At 50.5% G+C, this 13,362-nt stretch overlaps 1 protein-coding gene across 3 annotated transcripts in view; it reads left to right on the top strand.

The window, feature by feature from the left end:
• GNG12 (G protein subunit gamma 12) overlaps positions 1 to 13,362 on the top strand; it is a 293,645-nt gene that overhangs the window by 274,988 nt on the left and 5,295 nt on the right. For all 3 annotated transcript variants that reach the window (XM_063939125.1, XM_063939124.1, XM_063939126.1), the window contains exon 3: positions 13,110 to 13,214. In XM_063939125.1, coding sequence (XP_063795195.1) covers positions 13,122 to 13,214 — 93 coding nt within the window. In that variant the 5' untranslated portion in view covers positions 13,110 to 13,121. The remainder of the gene's footprint in view (positions 1 to 13,109; positions 13,215 to 13,362) is intronic.

Genomic DNA, 13,362 nt, shown 5'->3' on the forward strand with positions numbered 1-13,362 from the left:
CCAGTGCCTCTAATGTGAGGGTCTGGTGCATCTGATACCAGAAACCAGTGCCTCTAATGTGAGGGTCCGGTGCATCTGATACCAGAAACCAGTGCCTCTAATGTGAGGGTCCGGTGCATCTGATACCAGAAACCAGTGCAGCTAATGTGAGGGTCCGGTGCGTCTGATACCAGAAACCAGTGCCTCTAATGTGAGGGTCCGGTGCGTCTGATACCAGAAACCAGTGCCTCTAATGTGAGGGTCCGGTGCGTCTGATACCAGAAACCAGTGCCTCTAATGTGAGGGTCCGGTGCGTCTGATACCAGAAACCAGTGCCTCTAATGTGAGGGTCCAGTGCGTCTGATACCAGAAACCAGTGCCTCTAATGTGAGGGTCCGGTGCATCTGATACCAGAAACCAGTGCCTCTAATGTGAGGGTCCGGTGCATCTGATACCAGAAACCAGTGCCTCTAATGTGAGGGTCCGGTGCATCTGATACCAGAAACCAGTGCCTCTAATGTGAGGGTCCGGTGCATCTGATACCAGTGCTGCTAATGTGAGGGTCCGGTGTGTCTGATACCAGAAACCAGTGCCTCTAATGTGAGGGTCTGGTGCATCTGATACCAGAAACCAGTGCCGCTAATGTGAGGGTCCGGTGCGTCTGATACCAGTGCCGCTAATGTGAGGGTCCGGTGCGTCTGATACCAGAAAACAGTGCCTCTAATGTGAGGGTCCGGTGTGTCTGATACCAGAAACCAGTGCCGCTAATGTGAGGGTCCGGTGCGTCTGATACCAGAAACCAGTGCCGCTAATGTGAGGGTCTGGTGCGTCTGATACCAGAAACCAGTGCAGCTAATGTGAGGGTCCGGTGCGTCTGATACCAGAAACCAGTGCAGCTAATGTGAGGGTCCGGTGCGTCTGATACCAGAAACCAGTGCCGCTAATGTGAGGGTCCGGTGCGTCTGATACCAGAAACCAGTGCCACTAATGTGAGGGTCTGGTGCATCTGATTCCAGAAACCAGTGCCGCTAATGTGAGGGTCCGGTGCGTCTGATACCAGTGACGCTAATGTGAGGGTCCGGTGCGTCTGATACCAGAAACCAGTGCAGCTAATGTGAGGGTCCGGTGCATCTGATACCAGTGCCGCTAATGTGAGGGTCCGGTGTGTCTGATACCAGAAACGAGTGCCTCTAATGTGAGGGTCCGGTGTGTCTGATACCAGAAACCAGTGCCGCTAATGTGAGGGTCCGGTGCGTCTGATACCAGAAACCAGTGCCGCTAATGTGAGGGTCTGGTGCGTCTGATACCAGAAACCAGTGCAGCTGATGTGGGGGTCCGGTGTGTCTGATACCAGAAACGAGTGCCTCTAATGTGAGGGTCCGGTGTGTCTGATACCAGAAACCAGTGCCGCTAATGTGAGGGTCCGGTGCGTCTGATACCAGAATCCAGTGCCGCTAATGTGAGGGTCTGGTGCGTCTGATACCAGAAACCAGTGCAGCTAATGTGAGGGTCCGGTGCGTCTGATACCAGAAACCAGTGCAGCTAATGTGAGGGTCCGGTGCGTCTGATACCAGAAACCAGTGCCGCTAATGTGAGGGTCCGGTGCGTCTGATACCAGAAACCAGTGCCGCTAATGTGAGGGTCCGGTGCGTCTGATACCAGAAACCAGTGCCGCTAATGTGAGGGTCTGGTGCATCTGATACCAGAAACCAGTGCCGCTAATGTGAGGGTCCGGTGCGTCTGATACCAGTGACGCTAATGTGAGGGTCCGGTGCGTCTGATACCAGAAACCAGTGCAGCTAATGTGAGGGTCCGGTGCATCTGATACCAGAAACCAGTGCAGCTAATGTGAGGGTCTAGTGCGTCTGAAACCAGAAACCAGTGCAGCTAATGTGAGGGTCCGGTGCGTCTGAAACCAGAAACCAGTGCAGCTAATGTGAGGGTCCGGTGCGTCTGATACCAGAAACCAGTGCAGCTAATGTGAGGGTCCGGTGCGTCTGATACCAGAAACCAGTGCCGCTAATGTGAGGGTCCGGTGCATCTGATACCAGAAACCAGTGCAGCTAATGTGAGGGTCCGGTGCGTCTGATACCAGTGCCGCCCACTGATTTTCCACCAACCATCACAACTCTTAATCTGTGTCTGCACCGGCTCCATGTTAGGTTCAAGAGATCTGTCAGAGACGGGCTTCCCAGTACCTCGGCTCAGAATCGCCTATGACCCTCCTACAGGTAAGGGCGGTTCCAGGTCCCACCCCAGAACTCCCAATATCATGGAAAGTCCGATCCAGCCAAGATCCGTCCAGCTCACACTGCGAGGGACAGACGCACGAATGTGTAAATTTGCGTCCGTGCAGAGGTCCTGTCTGACTAGACTATAACCAGCTTGTACCGGATTGCCAAATTGTCTCCATAATGGTAGATGCAGTAGTACCCTTGTGCCCTACCTGTATTAAGGTGGTCCTTTCCTTTCCGTTAGGGGACCCCATGAGAAACATTGCCCTGATAGGACTTTCCAATCTCATTATCTTGGCAGAATAAGGTTCAGGTGCCAGTATTCACACATCAGCAGCTCAGTACAGTGAGACAGGGCAGGCAGCGAGTTTAGGGTGACTGGTAGAACCACACACTGGTTTGGGGGTGACAGGCAGTGCGTTCAAGGTAACAGGTGGGTTTGGGGTAAAAGACAAGTTAACGGATATTGGACACTGTGGACACCAATTTGGTCGACAGTGTCTAGGTTCGACACTAGAAATAAGTTGACACAGCCATTAGTTCGACATGAGTTTTTCATGTTTTTTTGGTGTCTTTTTCTCCGTCAAGTGACCAGGAACCCCAATTACTGCACCGCGTCCCCTTGCATGGCGAGCTTCGCTCACTGTGCTGCGGGCATGGTGCCTCGCTGCACTCTGCACATGTTACCATTCCCGATCATAGTCCACGTGGATCGTAAGCTATGGAAAAGTCCCAAAATTTTGGGAAACACTCGTGTCGACCTTTTTGCATGTCGACCTAGACACTGTCGACCAATGGGTGTCAACTCTGAGTCCGGATACCACTCAGATCTTCCCGGGGTAAATTGTGTGATGTATTCCAGTGGCTGCTGAGAGTATGTGGAGCTGAAGCTGCTGGGGGTTATGGTCCGTGAGACGTATGCGTGTCTGTTGGGGCGTGTAGTTATTGACTGTAATCAGGAATGGCCGCGCAGCTGGCAGGTTCCAGAACACTATATAAACAGACAGGGCCGGGCTGGTGCGCCACCCGGAACCAGTGCGAGCATCTGCGGGGCACAGACTGTGTCCTGTGTACAACGCTCTGATGATTCTGGTTCTATCGAGCTGCGGGATGTTGTATCTGCCCTCCCCTCTGTTTGCACAATATGTGCTCGTTAAATGAGAACAGTATGGGGTGTTTCACAAACAAAAGCTGGTTAACGAATTCAGCACCTTCCCCACTCCACTACTAACGAGTGCTGATCCCATTACACATTCCGCGCTTACTGTCCCTGCAATGCAGAAGATGCACCTTCACACTCAGGCCAGGGGGCGTCCGTAGGGGCCGCTTCCTGCCTGGTGTATGTCCCATATAGGGGGGGAGGTAGCAAGCAGTCCAAAGAGGGCTGTTATTCCTAGCAACCAACCAATCAGCTACTACCTGTCATTTTATAGATGTTAGTTTGTGAGGGGTCCCCTCCTGTCCCCACAGCAGCGCTTTGTGTCCTCCTCTTCCAGGGAATTGCTGGCTATAAGATGGTGTATGTAAGATGTAACCTCTCCCTCATCCGTCCGTCAGGGTGTCTGTTACCCCAGATAATCTGCAGCGCTCGGTTGTCGCCGATTCCTGTTCTCCACGTTATCCTGTTCCATAGTCATTGCCCGGGGGTTGTGCTGCATTCCGGAGTCTGGTGATGAATGGGTTAATGTGCGGTGAATGAGTTACACAGGCTGCAGGGAGGATTCATGACTGTTCCTCCAGGAATAGGTCAGTAGATTTATAGGTCATGTTGTATAAGCTATTTACCTGCGCTGTCATCCTGTACGGGATGGATTGTTATCGGAGCAGGTGTAGGCCATTGATGTTACTGTTCTCCCAGGTGTCCGGCCCATTAAATGGACCAATTGCATAATATCCTGAATCTTCTTTTGTGCTGTATCTGCTACATCCATGACGGAATAAGCGGTGTGGCAGGTCCCACTCACTTTAATGTAATTGTAGAGAAATATTTTCTGTGGTCGTTGCCTTATTGCGGCCCACCCGTCCTATTGCGTCCCACCCGCCAGCGGGCCATTGTCCTATTGCATCCCACCTGCCAGTGGGCCATTGTCCTATTGCGGCCCATCTAGCGGTGGGCCGTTGCTCTATTGCGGGCCATTGTCCTATTGCGGCCCATCTAGCGGTGGGCCGTTGCTCTATTGCGGGCCATTGTCCTATTGCGGCCCATCTAGCGGTGGGCCGTTGCTCTATTGCGGGCCATTGTCCTATTGTGTCCCACCTGCCAGCGGGCCATTGTCCTATTGCGGCCCATCTAGCGGTGGGCCATTGTCCTATTGCGGCCCATCTAGCGGTGGGCCGTTGCTCTATTGCGGGCCATTGTCCTATTGTGTCCCACCTGCCAGCGGGCCATTGTCCTATTGCGGCCCATCTAGCGGTGGGCCGTTGCTCTATTGCGGGCCATTGTCGACTCCTATTGCGGCCCATCTAGCGGTGTCGGCCCCCCATTCCCAGATAGCTGTTGCTCTGTATACTTTCCAGTGTGAGGGGGCCTGTTGGTATGGCAGCCATGACTATGGTGACCCCACAGGTTAGACCTTTATAACAATGACCATGCGAGTCCCCAGTAGCTGGTTTAGGCCTCCGGGAAACAATGGCACATACAGGACAGTGGGAACCCGCACATCTGGCCAGCCGCTAAGTGTCACCGTGTCCCTGGTAGGAAGCACATGGGCTGATAGGGGCAGACATGCGGCTTCCTCCCTTTCTCCGTGAGATAATAGGAGACTTTTGTTCAGATCAGACAAAGTGATTCACATGTTGATTATAAAATATAATTCTGTGCCGCTGAGTTTTCTCACAATTCTATAGCGCACGGTATCCGGCTGCCGCCCCTCTGGTCTGGTCTGCCTGGGTGGGGGGGTGGGGGGGGGGGGGGTGCAGAGGAAGTGATCACACCTAATGACTTTCACTGGCACGGGGACACAGGTGGGGGATAACATGCAGAGTTATATTGTATGATCCACTATAGGGAAGGTTCCCCATAATTACTGTGTATTGGGTGGGCAGCAGAGCTCACAATCCATGTAAAGAGTTTCTCAGGGCCATATATTAGTGTCTTGGGCTTCTGGGATGGTTGATTTTGCTGGAACCTGTGATTTAAGCAGCTTTTGTCCTGTCAGTGATTTGTGAGCTGGGAAGGGAGTACAGTGACCCTGCCTCTGCCTGCTCAGTGCTTGAACTCTGGTGACAGTGAGAGGGGCGGGGGATGGGCTGCTGGGATGATGAAACTGCAGGAAAGAAAACTCTTCCGTGCAGAGACCAGACCTGACAGAAACTGTGTCTTGTTACTGAAAAACATTCTGCAATCCCTTCGGTCTGACATTCACAGCCACTGACTCTGCTGCAGCACACCGAGCCACGGGGGTTCCGATATGTGGAACGTGCATTCTAATCTGATGGACAGACAGGCAGCGGGGTTGTGTTTAATTGGGGGGCAACGCTAAAGCATAAGGGGTGTCCACTGGGTCTGGGGGTATGTAGCGGTAGGGTCCCTTGCTTAATGAGTGTGGCCAACCCCCACAAAGGCTTAGCCAGCCATTAGCAACCATGTCAAGGATTTTCTATGGTACCTGGACTCTATCGACACCCATTGGTCGACAGTGGATAGGCGACACAACAATCAGGTCAACATGAAAAAAGGTTGACATGGGTTTTTCACTCTTTTTTTTGGGGGGGGGGGGACTTTTTCATACTTTACAATCCACTTGGACTACGATTGGGTAACCTCGCAAGCCATGCAAGGGGACGCGGTGCACTAATTGGGGTTCCTGGTCACTTCACGGAGAAAACTGCACCCAAAAAACATACTCATGTTGACCTTTTTTCATGTCAACCATCTTCACGTCGACCTATCCATTGACTACCTAGTTGCTATCAACCTATAGTCCCATACCCATTTTCTATATACTTAGAATGTATATTATGAGTGCACAGTCAGAACCTGACATTACTGGTTCTCAAACTCGGTCCTCAGGACCCCACACGGTTCACGTTTTCCATGTCACCCAGCAGCTGCACTGTGTGTCACCAACTGTCACATTTTAAAAATCTTCAGGTGACCTGGAAAACATGAACAGTGTGGGGTCCTGAGGACCGAGTTTGAGAACCTGTGCATTAGAGGAAGCAATGGAGCCTACTGGGGATTCCCCTGCGGCCCGGTGGGCCGGTCTGTCCCTGGTGGGGGGAGATTTGCAGATGGCTAGCACAGAGCTGCAGATATGTGATTTGATTAGAACGTATGAGCACTGCTGGCTAGAGTAGTGCCCTTTTTAGTAGTGCATTATAACCGTTGAAGGGCATTATAATTCTGCGATTGTCCGGCATTGTACATGTAGTGTTCATAGTGATCGCCATGACGGCACGTGCAGCCGCTGGTAGAGCATACTGACACGGCGCAGCCTCTAACCACACGGATTCTGAACGCCTTGCCCAGACTTGGCTGTCTGCCTGCTCCGCTTCCTGACAGTTCCAGACTCCTGTTACCTTCCCGTGCTCCTGGGGCCCAGTCTGCAGCTCGCTTCAATAATTGCACAACAGGAAACGCAGGAGAGAAGCTGTTTTTAGATATTTTTCAGCCGTAACTGTTTTGCTGGAGCATCACCCGGAATCGCTGTTGGAAGTCTTTGGCACAGTGGGCATAGTGCCAGGTGCTGAATTATTAATTGCGTAATTGGAGGAGATAAAATAAAAATCAGCTTTATGCGAAGTGTTACTCACCCTGACTCCTGAATATTCTCAGCCACGCTCTCTGCCTATTATGGTCCTGCTCTTTAGTAGAATGAGGCCGGCTGATTTCCCGGCAGTTTCTGGTCCGCACGTGTAGTGATGAAGTTATATACCGCTGCATAGTCTGGTAATATACTGTATATACCGTACACCTCTTAGAGAATGGCTGGTAACTACTTGCACAGCACATGTGATTATAACGCCGGGTCATTTCAAGTTCCGGCAAGGTGTGGAAACGTTTATATATATATATATATATATATATATATATATATATATATATATAAACTTCAGAATGTTGAGGGAGGCCTTTTATAATATAGTTTATTTCACTTTTTATTCTTAGTGACCCTTTAAAAGCCCTTCTGAGGTTGTGTCCTTGGAAACTCTCCTGGCTGGCAATCTATTCCCTGGAATACGTGGGAGTTTTGGTTTTCCAGGTGAATGGGGCTTAATTTGGAGTGTCATAAAGAAAATGTACCAAAAAACCTGTAACTTTGTATCTAAATAGACTTTCACCACAATTCCTGCAGCTTTCATTTCCATTGGATTGTAAGCTCTCACGAGCAGGGCCCTCTTCCCTTATGTGCTTTATCCACCCACTGCACCATCATCTCTTGCAATTGCCATCAACGACACCAAACCTTTGTGTTCAGTCGGCCCTTCTGTTCTTGGTATTATGAATGTGCTCCAGTGGTTATATAGCCTGTATCCCGTGTTTCGTACTATACGTCTTGCGTACTTTTTTTCTTGTTGCATGTACCGCTTCTGTGTATGTATAACGTAAGACACTGCAGACTGCTGTGCTGCCCTATAAACAACAGATAAGAATTTCTTTAGCAGCACTCCTCACAGTAACTATGTATGTTTTTGTACTTTTTTGTAACGTTAAGAGCGTCCAAGATAATGGATTTGCAGACAAGACCCAATAGGAGATATAACAAGTGTCTCTTGTTGTGTGAAGTGTACTCTGAGTAAACGGGTCAAAAAGCTAAAACATCAAAGCTTAGCTCTGTCAGCTATGTCTTCAACTTGTTACTATTTTTCAGACCATCTGTACAGGTTGAATGATATATGTAAAGCAATGACGCAGACTATTTGAATACCAGCATTTACTTGATGTATCAGTTTCTGAGGAACTGGAGGGGAGGATGGGGGGGTTTGGCATCACCCATAGGCAGGCTGTAAGCACCAGGGCTTTCCCCTGCAGCGAGCCATTATGCTGGCAGGGATTTGTCAATATCCGACTCCTGTCCTGAGTGATCTCCAGTAACACCCCCCCTCCCCCCCCATGAGTTATTGCACTTGCACACTGAAACATGACTTTCTCTTTCCCACCATTCACGTCATGTGGATGCCTTCCTGTGCGATGACAGCTGTGACTAGAGGCACATACCAGAGCCTCCCACACAATTACCCAGCAGAAGGAGTCCTGTCATCTGCTGCATCTTCTCCTATATACCTGTGAGCGGTGCAGATGAGGGTTACTCACACACCACCTGCTGCCATTACACCTAGTCTTGTGGTGTTCTGTGGATTGTATATGTTGGTGTAATTCAGATCCCATATCTCCGCTCAAGCCACACAGTGCCCAGTGGTTAATATATGCATCATATTGCACAGTGAACACCCTGCAGTAAATGTTATGGAGGTTAGAGGTCGCCAAATGTGCAGGATCTACCAGGTGCTGATACCAGGGGGTGTTGCGGAGCGCGTGGAGGCGTCCAGTGAATGGCAGGGGCTGTGCCTTCACGGTAGTTATGGACCCTGATGGGCACGCATCTGGGTCACCGGCTTCCCCCCACCCCTCACTGCCCCTGCATACGTTGAAGTGCTTTATACAAGTGACACAATATCTATGGGGATTTATATTAGGAATAATTCACAGTTAGGGGCTTTGTTCCTTATAATACACCAATTGTTCTATATGAAGCCTGAAGCAGTGACATGCTGCGCAGGTGGAGTGTTCTGGGGACTGAGACCAGAGTGAGAACTTGGTTCTGCTACCTAATTACCCGGACACCGGTGTCGCACAGAATACACACACACACGCTCTCTATGTGTGATGCCCTGACATTACTCCAGGACTGCTCCCTAATTACCCGGGCACCAGTGTGGCACAGAATACTCACACATGCACACACTCTCTGCCCCTGGCATGTGTGATGCCCTGACATTACTCCAGGACTGCTCCCTAATTACCCGGGCACCGGTGTGGCACAGAATACACACACACACACACACACGCTCTTTCCCTGGCATGTGTGATGCCCTGACATTACTCCAGGACTGCTCCCTAATTACCCGGGCACCGGTGTGGCACAGAATACACACACACGTGCTCTTTCCCTGGCATGTGTGTTGCCCTGGGGTTACACCGGAGCTGCTCCCTAATTACCCGGGCACCGGTGTGGCACAGAATACTCACACGCACACACACTCTGTCCCTGGCATATGTGCTGCCCCGGGGTTACATCGGAGCTGCTCCCTAATTACCCGGGCACCGGTGTGGCACAGAATACACACACACACACTCTGTCCCTGGCATATGTGCTGCCCTGGGGTTACATCGGAGCTGCTCCCTAATTACCCGGGCACCGGTGTGGCACAGAATACTCACACGCACACACACTCTGTCCCTGGCATGTGTGATGCCCTGGGGTTACACCGGAGCTGTTGACAAAGCATTAGCTGAAACTCTGAGTTCTGGGCCGTGACGCGCGTCTAGGTAAACAGGCGGAACTGCTTTAGTGCTAATGTTTCCATCCCGCTGTGTGGTGGAGGCTGCGCACACAGAGGTCACTGCAATATTAGCTTTGTAATAACTCTGTATAAAACTGGGCTGTGCGGGCATCAGATGGAGCAAATATTAAATTGCTGTAAATGTGATGAGCCTTCTATATATATCTTTTGGCAGCATGGATGGTGTAATGGTTAGCATTACTGCCTCACAGCACTGAGGTCATGGGTTCAATTCCCACCATGGCCCTAACTGTGTGGAGGTTAATTGGCTCCCAACGAAAAATTAACCCTATTGAATGTGTCGGTGTGTACATGTGGTAGGGAATATAGAGTGTAAGCTCCACTGGGGCAGGGACTGGTGTGAATGGCCAAATATTCTCTGTACAGCGCTGTGGAATATGTGTGCGCTATATAAATAACTGGTAATAAATAGTAATAAATATCTTCTACAGAAAGACAAATGCCCAACAATCCCATTCTCAGCATTCACTGACGAGGCTCTGCCGGGATCTACAGCCTGGGGACGGACCCTGAGCCCACACTGCTGCCAGTGCCAGGTCTTACATCCAGTCTGATCGCTATCACCCCAGTGTAACGGGAATATGCGTCTGTTACCAGACGTGGACGCTGGAGAGTCAGCAGGGACCCACGGGCTCAGTGACGAGATGAGGTCTAAGGCAGTAATAAAGGCAGGGAGGCCGGCAGAATTCCCTATCGTGTTCCTGAGCAGCGAGGCAGCAATTGTGGGAATGTCTTATTTATGTCTTCTTATGTATATCTATATATCTATATATTTGTGCGTTATATATATTAAAGATGATTTGGCTGCCCCACGATAACGGATACCACTGCATGGAGACTTTGGGCCTAATTCAGACCTGGTTGCTGCAGCGTACGCAGGCTGAAGGCCATTGCAGTGTGCGCACGCGCAGATGCCGCCCTGTGCATGATGCGACGGCAGCTCACTAGTGCGGTGCGATCGCCTCTGCTTGATTGACAGGCAGAAGCGGTTGGGAGAAGGGGGGGGGGTCCGGACACCGGAGGTGTGTCCAGACCGTTGCTGGGGCGGGTTGCGGTGGCTGTGTGACGTCACGCGCAGCCTCTGTGGCCAAAAACATAGCTGGTAGCAGTCTGCCTTGACAGCTAGGCTGTGTAGGCAGGGAGCTACTCGGAAGGTGTGAAAGCATCGCCGCCGCGCCATGTGTTTGCATGGCTGCGGGGTGCAGCATCCTGCATTCCCTGAGCTGAGCGTCCCCCCCCCCCCCCCCCCCCCCACACACACACACATTTCAAAGATTTTGACGGTAGATGTGCATTTTTTCGCGTCTGAATTAGGCCCTATGGGGGTGAGTGCGGAGGGCCCTGCTGCTCCTCGTTGCCCATTTATATTAGAATTCCTGCAGCCGCACTGTCTTGGATTGTCAGGGCTCAGACTGTCCGTTGAAGCAATGAACAAGACGTGGATCATTGTAATGCTTCAGACTGATGCTGAAAACACTTAGCAGGGACCTCGGAGAAGCTTCGTGTGTAGATCACCCGCGTGTGAGAGCTGGTTGGGGCTTCTCTAGTTACACAGGTCTCACATAACCGGCCGTATTATCAGGTGCGGGGACACGGTTGGTGAGAAACCTTCTGGCCGGGTAACCGGAGACGCTGATGGCTTAGTACGCACGCAGACACCATAATACTGGCACGTTTATCTGTGTGTGGTTTGTGCAGAGCTCTTTATACGTGTGATTGAATTGACGTAACGTTCATACGATGTCTGCAGGTGCAGTGTGATCTAGTGTCCCATTCCCCTGCGCTCCACTTTATACCAGAACAACCACCATTCTTTGTGACTTGTTTATAGTGTCTGCTTGTTAAGCAAGGGCAAATGAGAAATTGCATGTTGAGTAGTCAGCGACTAACCCCGGCTACACAGTATGCTGTCCAGCCTGGTCACAAACACATGCGGTGGGAATAGGGTTACCACCTCATCCCTTTAATTCTGGACACATACTAATTACACAGGTTCTGTGGCTGATTAAAACCAGGTGAAATGGAGTCTTGAAGTCAGCCAGCCACAGAACCTGTGTAATTAATATGTGTCCAGTATTAAAGGGATGAGGTGGCGACCCTAGGTGGGAGTAGGACAGATCGGATTGTGCGGCGGACTGGGGCAGACTGGATGGCAGAATTCCCCTCTAGGTATGGAGTGCAGGTAGGGAGAAGGGTGGGTATAATCTACAGCGTGGGTAGGCATCCGGTGGCCCTCCAGCTGCTGTGGAACTACACATCCCAGCATCCACCACCGTTTTAGCATGCCCTTACAGCAGAGCATGCTGGAATATGTAGTTCCACAGCTGCTGGAGCATGCAGCAGATTTCAGTCATGAATGGAATAACACGGTGTGCAGGAAAATGTCATCTTTGTGTAAGTAAAGTGAATGCCTCTGGCAGTGTGAGGCTGCGATGTGTCTCTGGTCCCAGCCTCGTTGTCGCCCAGCTGAGTGCTCCGTGCCGGCTGTCTGGCTCGCTGCCACCAGGGCTTTTGTGTTGGGTTTCTGTTAAATCCTGAAACTTGTACTGTGCAGAACCCGATGACTGGCCGGCTGCACATTGTGTCTCTGTCAGGGTTTGGCAAGATCCGTTTCAGTTCGAGGAAAGCGCTTGCGACATTGTGATAGGTGCACAGACACACACAGTTGTCACTAGACTTATCCACTTGTAAGTGCATCAGGAAGAAGCCTCTGAGTTCTTATTTCAGCAGAGTTAGGAATTTGCAGGTTATTAATTGGGTCCTTAATTAGAGGACTTCCCGGATCATTGACCCCTGTAGCGGTAATGCTGCATGTGTAACAGAGCGGCCTGTCCTGGGAGAGCCGCAGCGGATCCCAGGCCGTGTCCAGCACAGCCAGTTATTTCAGGTCCGATTATCTGTCTGCGGCTTGTCCGTATCATTAGGTCTTGCGGGGTCACACCACTCTATAGTACATATCGTTCACTGTGGTGGCTATAGCATTGTCTATGCAGCACAGGAAACATCTCCGTCCTGATAACTAAGACAATAAATGTTTGGTCGCTGGTGTCTTATAGTTGGTGAATGTTTATTCACCGGCTACTTAAACTCTTCTCCCGAGAGATTCCTATTGTCACTTTCCTCGTGCAGTTTTCACCCGTTGATGGTGTTTCATTGAGGAACAATGTCTGTTGTCACGAGTGGCACGAGCCCTGTGTGTGTCACCTACATGGTGGTGGAATGCACATCACATACCTGTCTCAGGCGTTTGCAGCTCTTCCCAGCAGCCAAGGCCTGGGGGTGTGCCTGGCACCGTAATGCACCTCTGTGGAATGACCTGATTACCTGGGATAGCCTTCAGTAACCACTGCTGTCCTCTTGTGTCCCCAGACTCCACCAAAGATGTCTACCAAAACCACCAGCACCAATAACATCGCACAAGCGCGGAGAACCGTCCAGCAGCTGAAAGTAGAGGCGTCCATAGAGAGAATAAAGGTAATAGATCAGTACTGAGTATCTGTTACGGGAGGGAAGCATTATATAATTTTCTATTTATTGTAATTATATATATATATATATATATATATATATATATATATATACACAATAGAGAGAATTTTTTTTATATATACATCATTTTTAT

This window comes from Pseudophryne corroboree, chromosome 9, assembly GCF_028390025.1.
Source record: "Pseudophryne corroboree isolate aPseCor3 chromosome 9, aPseCor3.hap2, whole genome shotgun sequence".
Taxonomy (NCBI): domain Eukaryota; kingdom Metazoa; phylum Chordata; class Amphibia; order Anura; family Myobatrachidae; genus Pseudophryne; species Pseudophryne corroboree.